Raw genomic sequence first — 17,783 nt, 5'->3', positions numbered from 1 at the left:
ATGGATAATCAAACCAAAATTAAGTAGATGTGAATAGGTGTCACAGCCGTATAAAGATGTTTTTTAAATTTTACAAAAAGTGTTAAAACAAATGTATAAAGTCCTCTAACAAAAATTACTTGATTACGCTAGAGAGCCAAGTTGAAAAAATATCACATTGGATATACACGTATATGTGTTATTTACATACAAAATCCTAAATGAGTTAAGAGGTTTTTGAATCTATTCAAATTCTTTATTTGTAGATTGAACTTGTATTTACTTCCATGTAGAATGCAAAGCAACTCAATCTTACAACCAAATACTATTAATTATGCTCGATAGTTCAATATTCTATTTAACGAATTCTGGTTCCTAGCAAAACATTCAGAAATCATGACACGTGTCACAGATAAAAGTAATTTTGAACTATACAGTAGGTGTCAAAGATAGCCACAGGTATTAAATGAACATTACAACAAATTAATATTTGAATAACCTTGCATTGAATAGTACGAGTACGAGTATAAGCAGATTCGAACTGCTGTGTGTTGAAGGAAATGCAATCAATATATATGTATATACAATGTGTTTGGAATTGTTCACCGAAAAATCTAATTAGAAATGGAATTGCATTTTATTGACAAATGGACACCTACACATGCAGAAATTGAAATAATTTAGATGTCGTAAATATTAATATAAGTGTAAAACGAATATGTCTTATTTGCGTAAGATTTGCAATCTGTACTAACTAAATGTGAAATTTATATAATTTTAAAAATAGCTTCCAGCAATGAAATTTACTATTTTTTATATTTAATAAATAAAATGAAAAAAAACTCAATATTTGGCATTATTAAATATTTTTTTTTTATATGGAAAGGAAACGATTATAGGTAAGTCAATGCTTTATAAAAAGTGTTACAGTGATAGGATTTAGTACAAATATGCACCATTTCGTTCGATAATCTGTTTCCATCTAGACGGCAACTTCATAATACCCCCCTAGTAGAAGCCCCTCTCCTTATTTGCGAAGAACTTGGACAGCCACTTTTCACAAGCCTCTTTTGAGTTCAACTTTACACCACCAAGGGCGTTCGCCATGGACAGGAACAGGTGGCATTCACTTGGCGCTATGTCAGGGCTCTATGGAGGATGCGATAAAACCTCTCATCCGAGCTCCTGTAGCTTCTGACGAGTCATAAACGAAGTGTCTGGCGTTGTCCTGGTGGAACACTACACCCTTTCTGTTGGCCAATTCTGGACGCTTCTAGTGGATCGACAGCTACAAGCGGTATCCAGCCAATGGTTTGGTGACTAAGTCCAATCTCCTTGGCGATGTCACGAGATGCCACATGCCGGTCTTTCTCGATGTTTTCCATGATTTGATCGGTTTTCGTCGTCACAGGTCATCCGCCGGCTGGTTTATCCATGGTGTCGTTTTCACCAGCTCTGAATCGTCGAAACCATTCCACCGCAGTTCGAAGCGATAGAGTAACATCCGCCAAAACACCATTAATCTCACGGAACGTTACTCTAGCGGATTTATCTTTAACGAAGGAAAACTTTAAAATAGCGCGTGTTTCGGCGTCAGCGAACTCCATGTTTACACGTCTATAACTGTTGAACGCAATATCCAATCATGCATAGCGTCGGTTATGTCAAAACCTTTCAAATATGTATTGTATTGCCAGATACGAGCTCTGTAGCGCTTTATACATAGCCGCGAAATTCAAAAGACAAAAAGGCGGAAGATATTTGCCAACCTAATATTTTTGATTTTATCGTTAGGGTTTAAATTTAAATATCTTATTTCAGCATTCATTTATGTTTTAAATTGCCCGGTTTAAATTGGATTTTATAATATTCGTTATTGAGAAAATTTTCGACATTCGAAATAAATAAATAATAATTGCCATTGGCTTAGATTGAATAATTTAGTATCTTCGCAGCGAAGGTAATCATATGTATGTAGAATAAAAACCAATGTTCAGCAATGATGTTTCTCGAGTACATCTTCTGTTGCCGACTATTGTACACAATTTACACGTCCTGATCCTTTTTAACTTTTATTTTATGCATTCATTTAAAAGGTTTTCGTTTGCACAGCTGCGCTTAATATAAAAATACCACAAATTTTTCTTAATAAAATTTTGCTGATTATTTATACTGAATATAAACATATACATATAAATAAAATTACCAAATCTTAGCAAAACGTGTTCATACTTCTAAGTGTCATCTGTCCTATTTTATCAAGGTTTGAGAGTATGAAAATGAAGAAATTATTACATATTATTATATATATATATATTATTTGTTTTTAAATCAATTAATATTTAGAATAGATATACTGTTATTCAAAAAACATTTAATTCAATGATTAACATTGCCGTCCATAATTTCCGCAGTTAAATATGTAATAATCGGATATTTATTATTTAATTCCAGTAATGTGTAAAGCATATTAAATATCAAAGCATCTGAATCATTAAATTGGAAATTAAAATTTTATTCCGCACTATTAAATAATTACAATCGTTATTGAGAAATTAAACAGAGAAATTCAGTGTATTATGTGTAATTGTTGTACTTTATGTGATTATCAAATGGATAAATTAACAATAAACAGAATAATTATTACTGTTGTCTGCAGGCAATTTAATATTTACAGGCAAATACTTAATGCAGAGCAATTTAATTAAACAATAGGAAGTGAGCATACAAAAGGGTTATATGAGTATAATACGAGAATGTCAAGTATGAGATTACTTATTGCATTTTTAACCAATTAAAATTTACTGTAATTATATTTAGTTTGTGCACACTTAGTAAAATAAAATAAGAGCTGGACTAATATTTGTAACGTACAATAGTTGTATATGCATTCAATTGAAGCTAAATTACCTAGGGTAATTTCTAAACATATGAATTTAGGAGATGAAACTATGGAAGCAACTAATAACTAACTGGAAAATCAAATGAAATGTCCGCAATCACATTCCACAGAAAGTTGGTTATTATGAAATCGCCACCAAAACTTTGGCAATCAAAGTGACAACACGATGGTTTCAGGAAAAAGTTTCAACTTATATATACACGTATACATTCGTGAGCGAGTGATATTTACATACAAACAGCAATATTCTCATCTATGAACAACCCAGCGGCGTGACACAATGCGTTGGTGTTTTGCTTTCTCCACCGGTGAACAAATAACGGTATAAGTGCCAGAGGTTTTCAGTGCAGCAGCTTGGTCAACATAAGAGAACGAAATGGCATGCAGATTTGATGCCAGTGGGATTTCATATTTCCGCTGGACAATCGGCTGGATTTCGCATTTGTCCCACTCGAGCATATGGTATCCGCCATTTTGCCAGCATGTTTGTGTCACAAGCATCCTCGGCAACTCATATTCGGCGAATACTTAAAGGATTTTACGAAATTTTTCTTAACTTTCTTGCATGATTTTAGCATGTTTGGTTTCTATTTTGTGCAGTAATGAGCCACTTACGTTTGCAACTAATTTGTCTCAATAAGCAAACCAGAATTTTACTGTAAAGCATAAAAACCGTAACAGTAAATGTGTGAATATTAAAAGTGGAATTCTTCTAAGTGAGAATTTCCACGAAATACATTTTTTATAGACGACACACCTGCAAGGAAAACATTTACATTACACAGCTTTTCTTGTATTCACACATAGCATAAAATATAAAATTGTGAAAAATAAATATATGTATAATATATAGTCACTGGGAATGTGCGCTACTTTCAAGGGCTTTGAGCATACGTGCAGATATACTTGCGTGGAACTGTTTGTCTCCGTAATGTAATTTGCCGGTTTGTCAAGAAACTGAATTATTTTACTCAAAGCAACTGTTTGGAATAGTTAAGTAAACCAGAATTTTGAATATCATGCAACAGAAAGGTGCTACGCGTGATGCATTTTATAAGAAGACTTACGTTTGGTGGTTCCTTACGGCTACTCACATAGCAACCAATAATAGTTATATTTAATTCTGTTTGATAATATATTTATGAACGCCAGTCTACTTAGATGTGTACTGCACTTAACTATTTTAGAAGAAGAGATAACATCCTTTGCGTATACTGAGCGTTTATTTATATTTTCTTTTCAACAACTTTTGTACTAAACTGCATTTAGTTGCATTCACTTAACTGTTGTTAAGATGCTTTACTTTTGATACAAATTTTTTTTTGATTTAAAGCGTCTAACTTTGATAGCAAATCTATTGTAGTTTTCAATAACTGGGCCAACGTTTCTTTGCAATAATGTAACTGATTGCTTCCTTTGAAGTTCAAAAATTAAATCATTCAAATAGAAATATATTTTATCTCAGGCAAATAAATGTTATACATTTGTATTACTAAAGTCTTCTGATGCGTAGTCAAAGTCACTGAGTAAAGGTCGAACAAATCAAATCATTCAGTCTAAGTAAGTTAAGTAAAAGGATATCAAATGATAAAATTCAGTAAAAAATATGGTTGAGCATACAGCGAGAAAGCGTAGTATTAATAATGTTTTGAAATTATAAATCTCCCATGCTGATATTGGTACATATATATATATATATATATTTGGCGTAGGAACCGCTTTAAGCGATTGTAGCCGAATCCACCAGAGCGCGCCACTCATTCCTCCTTTTTGCTTTTTGGCGCCAACTGGAAACACCAAGTGAACCCAGGTCACTTTGCACTTGGTCTTTCCACCGGAGTGGAGGTCGTCCTCTTCCGCGGTTTCCTCCAGCGGGTACTGCATCGAATACTTTCAGAGCTGGAGTGTTTTCTTCCATCCGTACAACATAACCTAGCCAGCGTAGCCGCTGTCTTTTTATTCGCTGAACTATGTCAATGTCGTCGTATAAATCGTACAGCTCATCGTTCCATCGTCTGCGGTATTCGCTGTTGCCAATGTTTAGAGGACCATAAATCTTGCGCAAAACCTTTCTCTCGAAAACCCCAAGAGTCGTCTCATCGGACGTTGTCATCGTCCACGCTTCAGCGCCATACATCAGGACGGGAATAATGAGCGACTTATAGAGTTTGATTTTGGTTCGTCGAGAGAGGACTTTACTTTTCAATTGCCTACTCAGTCCAAAGTAGCACCTGTTGGCAAGAGTGATTCTGCGTTGGATTTCAAGGCTGACATTGTTGGTGTTGTTAATGCTGGTTCCCAGATAAACGAAATTATCTACAACTTCAAAGTTATGACTGACAACAGTGACGTGGGAGCCAAGACGCGAGTGCGCTGACTGTTTGTTTGATGACAGGAGATATTTCGTCTTGTCCTCATTCACCACCAGACCCATACGCTTCGCATCTTTATCCAGTCTGGAAAACGCAGAACAAACGGCGCGGTTGTTGCTTCCGATGATATCAATATCATCGGCATACGCCAGGAGCTGTACACTCTTGTAGAAGATTGTACCCTCTCTATTTAGTTCTGCAGCTCGTATTATTTTTTCCAGCAATAAATTGAAGAAGTCACACGATAGTGAGTCACCCTGTCTGAAGCCTCGTTTGGTGTCGAACGGCTCGGAGAGGTCCTTCCCGATCCTGACGGAGCTTTTGGTGTTGCTCAACGTCAGCTTACATATTCCGTATTAGTTTTGCAGGGATACCAAATTCAGACATCGCGGCATAAAGGCAGCTCCTTTTCGTGCTATCGAAGGCAGCTTTAAAATCGATGAGTATCGATTCTTCTCTCTCGGGTCTTTCCCAAGATTTGGCGCATGGTGAATATCTGGTCCATTGTAGATATTCCAGGTCTAAAGCCACTCTGGTAAGGTCCAATCAGTTCGTTGACGGTGGGCTTTAGTCTTTCACACAATACGCTCGACAAAACCTTATATGCGATATTGAGGAGACTTATACCACGGTAGTTGGCACAGATTGTGGAGTCTCCCTTCTTATGGATTGGGCAGAGCACACTAAGATTCCAATCGTCAGGCATGCTTTCTTCCGACCATATTCTACAAAGAAGCTGATGCATGTACCTTATCAGTTCTTCGCCGCCGTATTTGAATAGCTCGGCCGGTAATCCATCGGCCCCCGCCGCTTTGTTGTTCTTCAAGCGGGTAATTGCTATTCGAATTTCTTCATGGTCGGGTAATGGAACATCTATTCCATCGTCATCGATTGGGGAATCGGGTTCGTAGAATGTATATGTTAAAAGATAAAGAGTTTAAGCTGCGATTTACTTCTTTAATTCGACTAGCGCAGGGCTGAGGAAGATTACACTCGCTCAAGTGCAAGCAGTTTGCGGTGACAAAGTGCATCTTGAATGGTCTTAACATCCTGGTTTGCTAGCTTCCTGGTATAATACTACGTTAGCTACTTCATATACAGGATGACGGAGTGCGTGAGTGTTTTCCATGAATCCACAATATGTGGATATAACAAGTTATAATAAATTTTCGCAGAAAAGCTTACCCGTTATCCTCATCAGTATTTTAAGTAGCAAAAATTGCAATGAGTAGACGAGTGATCGTCGCATTACTCTTAAGCAAACGAAACTTCTTCACTCTTTTGTTTGTTTTAACACCAAGTGTCAATGCATTTACTTTTCGAAAAATGTTGAGCAAAATTTAGTTTGTATAATGTTATACATTTAGTCAAATAAGTGCAGTGTGGTTTTAGTGGTGAGTAACCACAGTTATTTACATAATTCAGAAATTTTCAAACATTTTTTACATTTTATTTGTTTTTACAGCTTTGTGGCATTCTTGCTTTTGCACTTTCTCAGCGCTAGAAACTACATAAAATTGCTCCCACAGTGTTTGCGGTCAACCAATATTGTTTTGTTCTTCTTACATTTCGGATATATGTCAGCCATTTTTCATGGCATGGCAGAAATATTGTGAGTGTACATAAAAATGTTTTGGGGCATGTGTGTGTGTATGTATATCGGAAGTGCTTTTCATTTCTATGAACTAATTTGTTTAAGTGGTTGTTAAAATTAAAGAGTAACATGAGTTTTTTGCGCAATCAGTTGTTCATTTATCATTATAAAATACTCTTGCGCTATATATTATTCCGATGATATTAACCGGAGTGGAAAGCCTGCAGAAGTTAAATACTCTAATTGTTTTTGAACGTTGTTTGCTCAAAGTTAATGGTTCAGAATTAGATTTAATATTTAGTTAAAAAAGAAGGAGGAACATTAATGATTATTCAAGAGCATTCACTCATCAACTCTTAAATATTTGATAAAGCCACATTAGCACTTATGCAAATTATGTATCAAAAATTAAACACACGATGTAGTATACACAAATTAATTATATACGTAACTATAAAGAAAATATTTAGATAATTACCAGGAGACATTTGTCAATGTCAGTGGAAAAGTAATTACCGTTATTATATTAAGAAGCCAGAGAAGTAAGTTATTTAGAATAACGTAGGTCGTTAGTTATTTTCTTCTAAAAATCAGTACCAAACACTTGCATCAAAAGCCAAGCAGCAATTTACTAGAATATTCCAATAAAAAATATATTGCAAAACAGTAAAACGTGACTCAATTAAATCGCAAAAATTCGATTCCACAAATCGGGTGTGCAGAAAACAAAACCGACAAAAAATAATAACAAAACAGCTGACATTTTCAACATAAACTCAGTTAACACCAAACCCACAATCTCTTCTGCATTTGCTGCGATATTGCTCTCTTGTTGCACTGTCAAATTCACAGCGAACCATTAATCAACGATTTGGTGGAAAAGCACTTCAAGGATTTGCAAGTAGATATTTATATGTACGTGCTTGGAAGCATGTTTCATGCGTATTGGAAAAATGTAAGAATAGTAAGAAACACAACTTCTATTTTAAATTTAAATGAGTTGTAAATATATTAATTCCAACAAAGAGACTCTCCAAAAAACGTATAAACTTGAAAAGGTCAAATGCCTGCTTGAAAAACAAGACAGAGAAGACAAACTTTTGAATAACACACATGCTAGCGACTGTGTGCATAATTTATTTTTCTCATTTGAGAGGTTTTTCGTTTGTACCAGGTGTCCACAATCTTGAAAAGGAAGCAAGTTTCGCACATCCCTGAATACAAATATTTTCAGCTAAAGGTTGCACGTGATAAGATACATAAAATCATTGTAGACCCTTCAAAGTTCTTAATACCTAGCAACTTCATTTAATACATACTATTACAGAACATTGAGAACGAATTTAATTTTATTACAAAAATTTATCGCACTATTTTAAATTTACAACGAATTTTTACTACTGCTGAAGTATTCCTTCTGCTACATTTGTATTGAGTCATTAGCTGATACAGTATTTTTCAAGGAATCGCAATCATAATTTTTAATTTGAATATTATTATATTTTTAATATTTTAAAAATGAAATATATTAAAATCCTTTGCTTATGGACTACACACCCAGCTTCAGCTGCTGCTGCTACTTAAATAAACCAAACATAATAGTAGCAATACAATGAAAATAATATTTACCCTGTATTCTCATTTCTAATGAATAGAGATTTCTGGAACTATGAAATGACAACTAGCTTAAGTGAATAGCAGAAATAGTTATGTTATTTGATTGCAACGTGTCTTGTATATATTATTACATGTGAACCACGAACTCGCTTCCATATCACATTTTTTTATTATTTTCAAACATAATAATTTCCCTTTGACTTTGTACATTTGTTATTAGCTGATCAAAATATACGCTCCACCACTAATATTATCGTCGTTAGACTAGAAACATATTTCAGACCAGTATTTTGCTAAAGACTTTTTGCTGACATCAGCTACTTCCAGAGAAGAGCTACTACTGTTTGCAGCTAATTTGCTGCTCAAAGTTAACTAGGAATTTATGGCAAAGCGTAAATCTCGCAATAGTAAAGGCATGAATATAAAAATTAGAATTCCGCTAAGCAAGATTTTCACGAAATACCAAAAATTTATATGCGACACACCTTTAATACCATGAACACAAAACTTATTACCCCAAAGGAAGTGCGAGGAGTATACATACGTACAAATTTGTGAAATGTTCCTTTATATATTTTTCGTGGTATTCAAATAACTGAAAATAAACTAAAGAACTGTAACTAATAAATTGTGTAATAAAATAAATGACCCTCCCTGTGTTATGCTATATTTATAAGAATGTATATTGATGTAGTTAAGTCAACAAATATATAGTACATATTAACTTCAAACCTTAAATATTTTTTATACAATAAAACAATTTTACAAAAAGCACATATCTTCTCATTCTTAATTATTTAAAAAAATATTGACCGATTTAAAAAAATGTAAATCTCATACTTGAAATTATGAATTTCAAACAAAAATTTACTTCAGGAAAAGGCTTTGTAAGCTACATGATTGCACACTTGAGTAGAACTATTCGCCTTCTTAAGTTATTTGCACTTTCGTCAAAAAGTTGAATTATTTTACTCAAAGCAAATGCTTGGATTACTTAAGTGTACAAGAATTTTGAGTGCCGAGCAACAGAAAGGTGCAATTGGTGGTATATTTTCAAGGAAAACTCCTGCAGTATCCATCTTACACATGGACAAATAGCTGGATACTTTGATTAAGTCATCTTAAGCATGTACTGAACTATGCCATTTTAATTTGAACCTCTATAAACAAAAAAGTATTATTATTTAGTCTAAAAATAAAACGCATTATTTTATTTATATCTCATTCTCCAGCATAGGGTGCAAAAAATCGCTCGAAAGCTTTTTCATCGCGTATCAATTTATTTTTATTTCCTCTCTACCAGTCGTAGCCTTTGACTGCATATAATCGAATTCATTTAAAATTTGTTTAATAGCTTTGCTTCCAATACGAGTTTCCTTTATTTCAAAAATGTTTCGATCGTTATCACAGAGAACCAGTAATTTCTATGATTGCCTTACTGAAACTCACTGAATTTTGCTTAATAAATCATATATTAATTTGTATTTTAATATAATACTATGTGCCACTGCGTATACGCAACGTCAATGGTGGAGTTTATAAAAAAGTAAAGCATATAGGACTATATTTTCTAGTTAGGACTCGAAATTTTCCTGTTTTGATAACTTTTTCGCTGCAAATTTTTATTTCTCTAAATTCGCTGGTAATTCCAAGAATAAACTCCCTTAGCTGTGATTGTAGCCCATGCGATTTTCCAAATTTTGGGATTTTTAGATTTTCTCTAAGACCACCGGTTCAAAAGTTATAAGTGCTAAGAGCATATATAAACCAAATTTTATATATTTAAGTAGAGATAATTAATGTATATTATATATCAACTATATCAGCACTGTAATTTATTTTAAAACCATTGGAAATACGATTATTGGCAAATTAAATAAAATGAGACCAAAAATTTTAAATTCTTATACAATTATTCAATTAAAATACAAGCGAGCGCAGCTGCAAACCTTGATGTAAAATGGCTTTCAATATGTTAAAAAAGTGCCACCACTTTCAAATAACGGTACTCTGTGTGACCAGCAGTCCTCCCTGCAGCTACCTGTATCCAAAAACTCCCAATAAAATCAACATTTACTGTGGTTTTGTATCAATTTGTCATATTTTCACGCGATTTACAACACATTTTAATTTTTTAAAAAGTTTCCAAAGCAACAACAAAAAATGTGTTTCAATACACTTGTAGCCCATGCGATTCTAAAGATACTAGTTTTTACCACAAGCTTCTAGGTGCCTCCGTTTGGCCATAATTCGCAATTTTCGGTTTCGCAGCCACCTACTGCCTGCTCCTGGTCGCCTGGTAGAAATCCTAGTTTTTGGCACCAAGTTGAAATGCATTTTTCCGGCAGCGGCGCTGGCAGAAGCGGCGGCGGCGGAGCTGTGCTATGGTGTTGCATATGCAAAGGGGCAAATTTGAATTACCGGAAGCGGGAAGTGGCAGGGCCGGAAGTCGTCCCGGGCCGGAAACCGGAAATGGAAATAACGGTCTTTCACTTCCGGTTTGGGGTCTAGACCGGAAGTTGGGGACCGGAAACCGGAAGTGAGTCATATCCGGTTCCCGCCCGGTGGTGATTTCCGGTCCCGCCACTTCCCACTTCCGTTGTTTCAAATATGCCCCTTTGCATATGCAACACCAAAGCGCGATGCCCGGCGCCTCTGCCGGCGCCACAGCAGAAAAATGCATTTCAATTTGGTGCGAAAAACTGGGATATCTACCAGGCGACCAGGAGCAGGCAGTAGGTGGCTGCCGAACAGAAAAACGCTTATAACTTTTGAACGGCTGGTCGTAGCGTAAAACTAAACATGTCAAAATTTGCAGAATCGCATGCTCTATAATCCCATAATAAGAAGAATCCATTTTGGAATAACCAGCGAATTTAGAGAAATAGAAACATGTTGCTAATCGCAAACTTTCAGCGTAAAAGCAGTTAAAACATCTGAGTTTCGAGTTCTAACTTGCAAATATAGAAGCTAGATGATTTTTTACCTTAAATAAGTATATAAAGTTATATGAAATATTTCAAACGAGGAAGAAATGGTAACATCAAAAACGAACACATTTGGGTGCATCAACCAGCTTTTGCACATGCATAGAAGAAAAGGAGAATATAAAAATGAAGTCGAAAATGAATAATTATTTGTAGCAAACAAAAACAGTCGTTCTTCCATCACACAATTGCGTAGATTGTGCAATAAATTATGCAATTTAGTGCAAACATTGAAAGTAAAATATTGTATAAAAAATTGTTTTATTGAACATCTAAGGCATTGAATGGATAGCTAATGACACGGAGTAACTACTACCACCATTTTCTGAAACTTATTTAAGCAAATGAATGCTTCTTGTAAGTAATTTCCATGAAAATTCGCGATTTGCATCACATTTTTAATTTTAGTAATTCGCGAGTAATTCCAACACGGAATCCACTTATATAGGATTATAGTCCATGCGATCCTGTGAAATTCAAAATTTAGATCACCCAAATCCGACCTCTGGTTCAAAAGTTAGAAACATTTGCGTTTCGCTGCTGTCCGGCGCTGCCGACGTCGACTGCGAAAAAATGCATTTCGACTTGATGCCAAAAATTGGGATTTCTACTAGGCGACCAGGAGCAGGCAGTAGGTGGCTGCGAAACACAAAAATGCGAATAACTTTTGAACGGCTGAATGGATTTTGGTGATCTAAATTTTGAATTTTGCAGAAACGCATGCGCTACAAAACTATTGAAAAATATTTGAAATTGCAATTACGTAATATTTTTGAAAATTAAAAATGTGTTGCAAACCGCAAATTTTCGCACATTTTCAGTGATAAAGTGGCTAAAACATCGGAATTTCGAGTTCTAACTTGCAAATATAGAAACTAGATGATTTTTTACCTTAAATAAGCATATAAAGTTATATGCAATATTTCAAACAAGGAAGAAATGGTAACATCAAAAACGAACACATTTGGGTGCATCAACCAGCTTTTGCACATGCATAGAAGAAAAGGAGAATATAAAAATGAAGTAGAAAGTGAATAATTACTGTCTGGCATACAAAAACAGTCGTTCAACCAACACAAAATTGCGTATATTGTGCAATAAATTATGCAATTCTGTGCGAACATTGAAAGTGAAATATTGTATAAAAAAATTGTTTTATTAAACATCTAAGGCATTGAGAGGATAGCTAATGACACGGAGTAACTACTACCACCATTTTCTGCAAACGAATGCATCTTGTGTGTAATTTCCATTAAAATTCGCGATTTGCTTCACATTTTTAATTTTAGTAATTCGCGGGTAATTCCAACACGGAATCCACTTATTTAGGATTATAGTCCATGCGATCCTGTGAAATTCAAAATTTAGATCACCCAAATCCGACCTCTGGTTCAAAAGTTAGAAACATTTGCGTTTCGCTGCTGTCCGGCGCTGTCGACGTCGGCTGCGAAAAAATGCATTTCAACTTGATGCCAAAAATTGGGATTTCTACTAGGCGACCAGGAGCAGGCAGTAGGTGGCTGCGAAACACAAAAATGCGAATAACTTTTGAACGGCTGAATGGATTTTGGTGATCTAAATTTTGAATTTTGCAGAAACGCATGCGCTACAAAACTATTGAAAAATATTTCAAATTGCAAATACCTAATATTTTTGAAAATTAAAAATGTGTGGCAAATCGCAAATTTTCGCACATTTTCAGCGATAAAGTGGCTGAAACCTCGGAATTTCGGGTTCGAACTTGCAAATATAGAAACTAGATGATTTTTTACATTAAATAAGAAATAAAATTCTATGAAATATCTCAACAAATAACGATCAGGTAGCACCAATATCGAACACAACAACCAGCGTTTGCACTTATATAAAAGAAAACGAGAATATAAAAATAAAGTAGAAAGTGAATAATTACTGTCTGGCATACAAAAGCATTCGTTCCAACAACAAAATATTGCGTACATTGTGCAATAAATTATGCAATTAATACAAACATTAAAAGTAAAATATTGTATAAAAAATTTGTTTTATTGAACATGTGAGGCATTGAGTGGGTGGCTAATGACACAGGGTAACTACTAACATCATTTCCTGAAACATATTTAAGCAAACGAAGGCATTTTGAGTGTAATTTCCATGAAAATTCGCGCTTTGCATCACAGTTTTAATTTGATAATCTCCCGGGTAATTCCAACAGGGAGTTCACTTAGTCTGGCATGTAGCCCACGCGTTTCTGCAAAATTCAAAATTTAGATCACCAAAATCCAACCGCTGGTTCAAAAGTTATAAGCATTTGTGTGCTGTCCGGCGCTGCCGACGTCGGCTGCGGAAAAATGCATTTCAATTTGGTGCGAAAAACTGGGATTTCTACCAGGCGACCAGGAGCAGGCAGTAGGTGGCTGCGAAATAGAAAAATGCGAATTGTGGCCAAACGGAGGCACTTAGAGCCATGCGGCTTTTACTGGTCTCTTCAGAATCGTATGGCCCACAAGTGTATAAAAAAATGGTTGTTGTTGTTGCACTGTAAACATTTATAAAAAATTAAAATATGTTGCAATCGGCAACAAATATGACAAAACAGCATGAAACACCAGCAAATGCTAACTTTAGTTGGACATTAGGGGCATAGTAAGTTGCAGGGAGGCCTGCAGATTATTCTGAGTACCATTAATGTTAAATAGCTCCATTTTTTGTAAAAGTTTGAAAGTCTACTAACAGCAAATATAGTACTATGTTATATTATTAAATATTTATTTACTTTTAATCACTTCGCCATGGAATTTGTTCTTATAATTTTGCGCCAAATTAATGCAACAATTTAAACAAAAAAACCTCGAAAAATATTAAGAAACCACGAAGTTTTAGCGAAAAGTGTGATTACATGATATCTGCACTCTTTGCAGTGGCTTAACATGGAGAATAACATTCTACTGTCCGCTAACATAACAGTCTGCACAGTTAACAGTGCGTTAACAGTATCAGGCAGAAATCCACCTGCTGTCGTTTCTGGGTGCCTGGTAGAAATCCCAGTTTTTCGCACCAATTTGAAATGCAGTTTCACGCAGTCGACGTCGGCAGAGCGGCAGAGCTACCCGATGGTGTTGCATATGCAAAGGGGCAATTTGAAATAACGGAAGTGGGAAGTGGCGGGACCGGAAATCGCCACCGGGCGGAAACCGGATATGGACCACTTCCGGTTTCCGGTTCCCAACTTCCGGTCTGGACCCCAAACCGGAAGTGAAATACCGTTATTTTCATTTCCGGTTTACGGTTCAAGTCGACTTCCGGCCCCGCCACTTACCGCTTCCGGTAATTCAAATTTGCCCCTTTGCATATGCAACACAAAAGCGTGAAACTCGGCGCCTCTGTCGGCGCCACTGCAGAAAAATGCATTTCAATTTGCTGCGAAAAACTGGGATTTCTACCAGGCGACCAGGAGCAGGCAGTAGGTGGCTGCGAAATAGAAATATGCGAATTTTTGCCAAACGGAGGCCCTTAGAGCCATGCGGGTTTTACTGGTCTCTTCAGAATCGCATGGCCCACAAATGTATAAAAAAATAGTTGTTGTTGTTGCACTTTAAACATTTATAAAAAATGAAAATATGTTGCAGTCGGCAACAAATATGAGAAGACGCACCACACACAGGCCACACTCATGCACTCAAGGGTGTGGTTAGTGTGTGGCGCGTGTGAAAAGTGTAGCATATGCACGTGGGCATAAATTTCGTAAAATTTAATGGTTTTCCATTGGCGTTCAAATTTGCGGCTTGTATTTTGAACTTCAAAGTGAAAATTGCGCAAATGAATTTTGATGAAAATTTTTTTGCTAACGATATCTTGAGAGAATTGCGCATCTTCTGAGATACTTTGCAGAATTCTAACTCTTCAAATGTTTAAATTATAAGCCCTTATATCCGACAGTTTGAGAGTCTACTTCGTGTTTTTTTGCAATCAAATTTGATCAAGCCGGGAAGTTAGTTAAAATGTTTATATATTCTTTTAGCCTGAAAAATTCTACACAAATTTCATGTAAATATGTATATGATTTGGAGAACGGAAGTGGTCGCAATTTTGAAAATAAAATATTTATTTGAGGTATTTGAAATGGAAATTTCTTATAGAATTTTCCAAAGTACACACATTGTCTAACTTGTTTCGCATTAAGAGATATCCAAATTAAATTAAGAACAAAAAGTAGTCACAACTTCCAGCTTAATTAACGTTTTTATGCGCATCCAAATGCGAGGAAATCGGGCATGAGAATTCCCCTTCTTGGGACACCAACACTTTGAATGGCCATAACTCCGGTAAATCTGAACCAATTTCGATGATTTTTGCGGCATATGAAAGGAAATTTCAACACCCATATTACTGATGCATTCAATTTACTAACAGAATAGAAATTACAGCACTAGAAGTAGGCTCATTTTTCCCTTTTGTACTCACAATGTACCTCTATGTAGATCCTCTTAAGAAATAATTAAAATTATTATTTGTATATTTTTATTACAATTTAATTACATTTCTTAAATGTAGTTCTAGTGGCTTAATTATCTATGTTTGTATATGTATATATTGTATGTTTATTGGTATATAAGGTATTAAACAAAAATGTATGAAAACTTTTTGACTTATACATATATAAATTACAACAAAAGTATGTGTTTATATATACAGTTGAACTGCCATAACTCGAACTCTTGAATTGGTCAAATTTCATACAAATTTTCTGCCATAACTCGAAGTTTTTTTTTCGGATTATGGTGATTCGAGTTAGGGCAGTTCAACTGTAACACATTTATATATCTCATCTCAAATTGAGCTGCCAGTATATTGTATGCATATTATTTTTATAACAGCTCATTTCCGTGCATCCGAAAAATATTTGGTTTGAGTCTTTGATACGAACGCGAGTCATGAGACGCAATTTCGCTTCCGATCGCGACAGCGATGGCGATAACGATGCACCAGCGCATCAAGTGACCACGAGATGGCAGCAATGAACGACAACATGTTGAGGAAATGCAGGGTGATCGAGTAGTTGAAATGATAACGTATACGACCTGAAATCAAAAAAAAAAATAAAGATGCGTAAAACTAAAATGTAACTGTATATGTAATGCAAACATAATAAAATATTTTGTATTATGAAACACAAGATATCGACTGACACTTACCCACAAATGGTCCGCAGGCGAACGTAAACAAGCCGGAAATGAGCAGTGCCAAACCGGAAGCTGCTGGTAAACGTTTCAATGGAAAACAACCAGGTATAATAAGTGTCCTGAAGATCGTGCGCACACCCTTGCACATCCCAATTCAAACGAATGTGCACAGTATGACCGTGTAAAAGCGTGTGCAGACAACGACAGTGCGACCGAGTGCGATGCCAACGACACCTGTGTAATAAAAATATTTATTAGGAAAATCATTACTTCACTTAAGAGGGGAGATGGGTTTCAAAATTAAAAAAAAAAAAAAAACGGTTGTCTTATTAAATAGTGCAATATGTTTAAAATATTAACTAACAAGTAATGAAGGGCTAAGTTCGGGTGCGACGAACATTTTATACTTATTTTATTAATATATTTGATTTTATTAATATAATACATAAAAAAGAAAAAGCAAGTGAGACAGGTATATAGATATTACACATATACTTATACTGCAGAGAGCAGAGAGTGCAAATTTTTCACTTAAATCTGAGTGCTATCATATATAATAAAAAAATTATAAATCGGTTGAGAATATTAATAAAAATAATTAGTGTTAAACAAAATTAAAAAAAAAAAATCCCCATGAATAATTGCAGTAGAATAATTCTTCTTTAAAAAGAAGAAACTTGGCTTGAAAATTTTAAGATTAATTTAAAAGTGCTTGAACCAACGCATCACCGTAGTGCGCTTAACAAAGACTTGTGCGGAAAGAACAGATACAAATTATTTAGAGTTTTTATGAAAATGTTTAATAAAATATTTTGCAAAATAAAAAAAATTTATTAAATTTGAGTTGTTTTTTATAACATTTATAAGATTTTTTTTTATTTTTCTATAATTGTTTTTTATACAACCCGCTTCACTTGAATAGGTACATATTCGAGTATTTTTGTTTATGTCAAAATGCAATAATTTTTGATGTTTGAAATCGTAGCTTAATTGTTCCATAACGGCATACCAATCAACCGCAGCCCAAACCATCACACATCCTTCGCGATTATGGTGACGGGCTAGAAAACGTTCCTCTAACCTAAGATCACGGAATTAATAATTATTGTCCGTAGAAATGTTCACCTGAAAACATGATCGATTTCCGTTTACTTTTCCAGTGCATGTGAT

At 35.0% G+C, this 17,783-nt stretch overlaps 1 protein-coding gene across 1 annotated transcript in view; it reads right to left on the bottom strand.

Moving 5' to 3' along the window:
- Positions 1-16,767: 16,767 nt before the first annotated feature.
- The window catches only part of LOC114803696 (tigger transposable element-derived protein 4-like), a 46,282-nt gene continuing 45,266 nt past the window's right edge, over positions 16,768-17,783 (bottom strand). Inside the window, exon 2 of the mRNA XM_054231794.1 lies at positions 16,768-16,847. Coding sequence (XP_054087769.1) covers positions 16,768-16,847 — 80 coding nt within the window. The remainder of the gene's footprint in view (positions 16,848-17,783) is intronic.

The sequence above is a fragment of the Zeugodacus cucurbitae genome, chromosome 5, assembly GCF_028554725.1.
Source record: "Zeugodacus cucurbitae isolate PBARC_wt_2022May chromosome 5, idZeuCucr1.2, whole genome shotgun sequence".
Classification (NCBI taxonomy): Eukaryota; Metazoa; Arthropoda; class Insecta; order Diptera; family Tephritidae; genus Zeugodacus; species Zeugodacus cucurbitae.
Note: the sequence above shows the minus strand (reverse complement) of the source record. Positions and strands in the feature narration are given on the sequence as shown.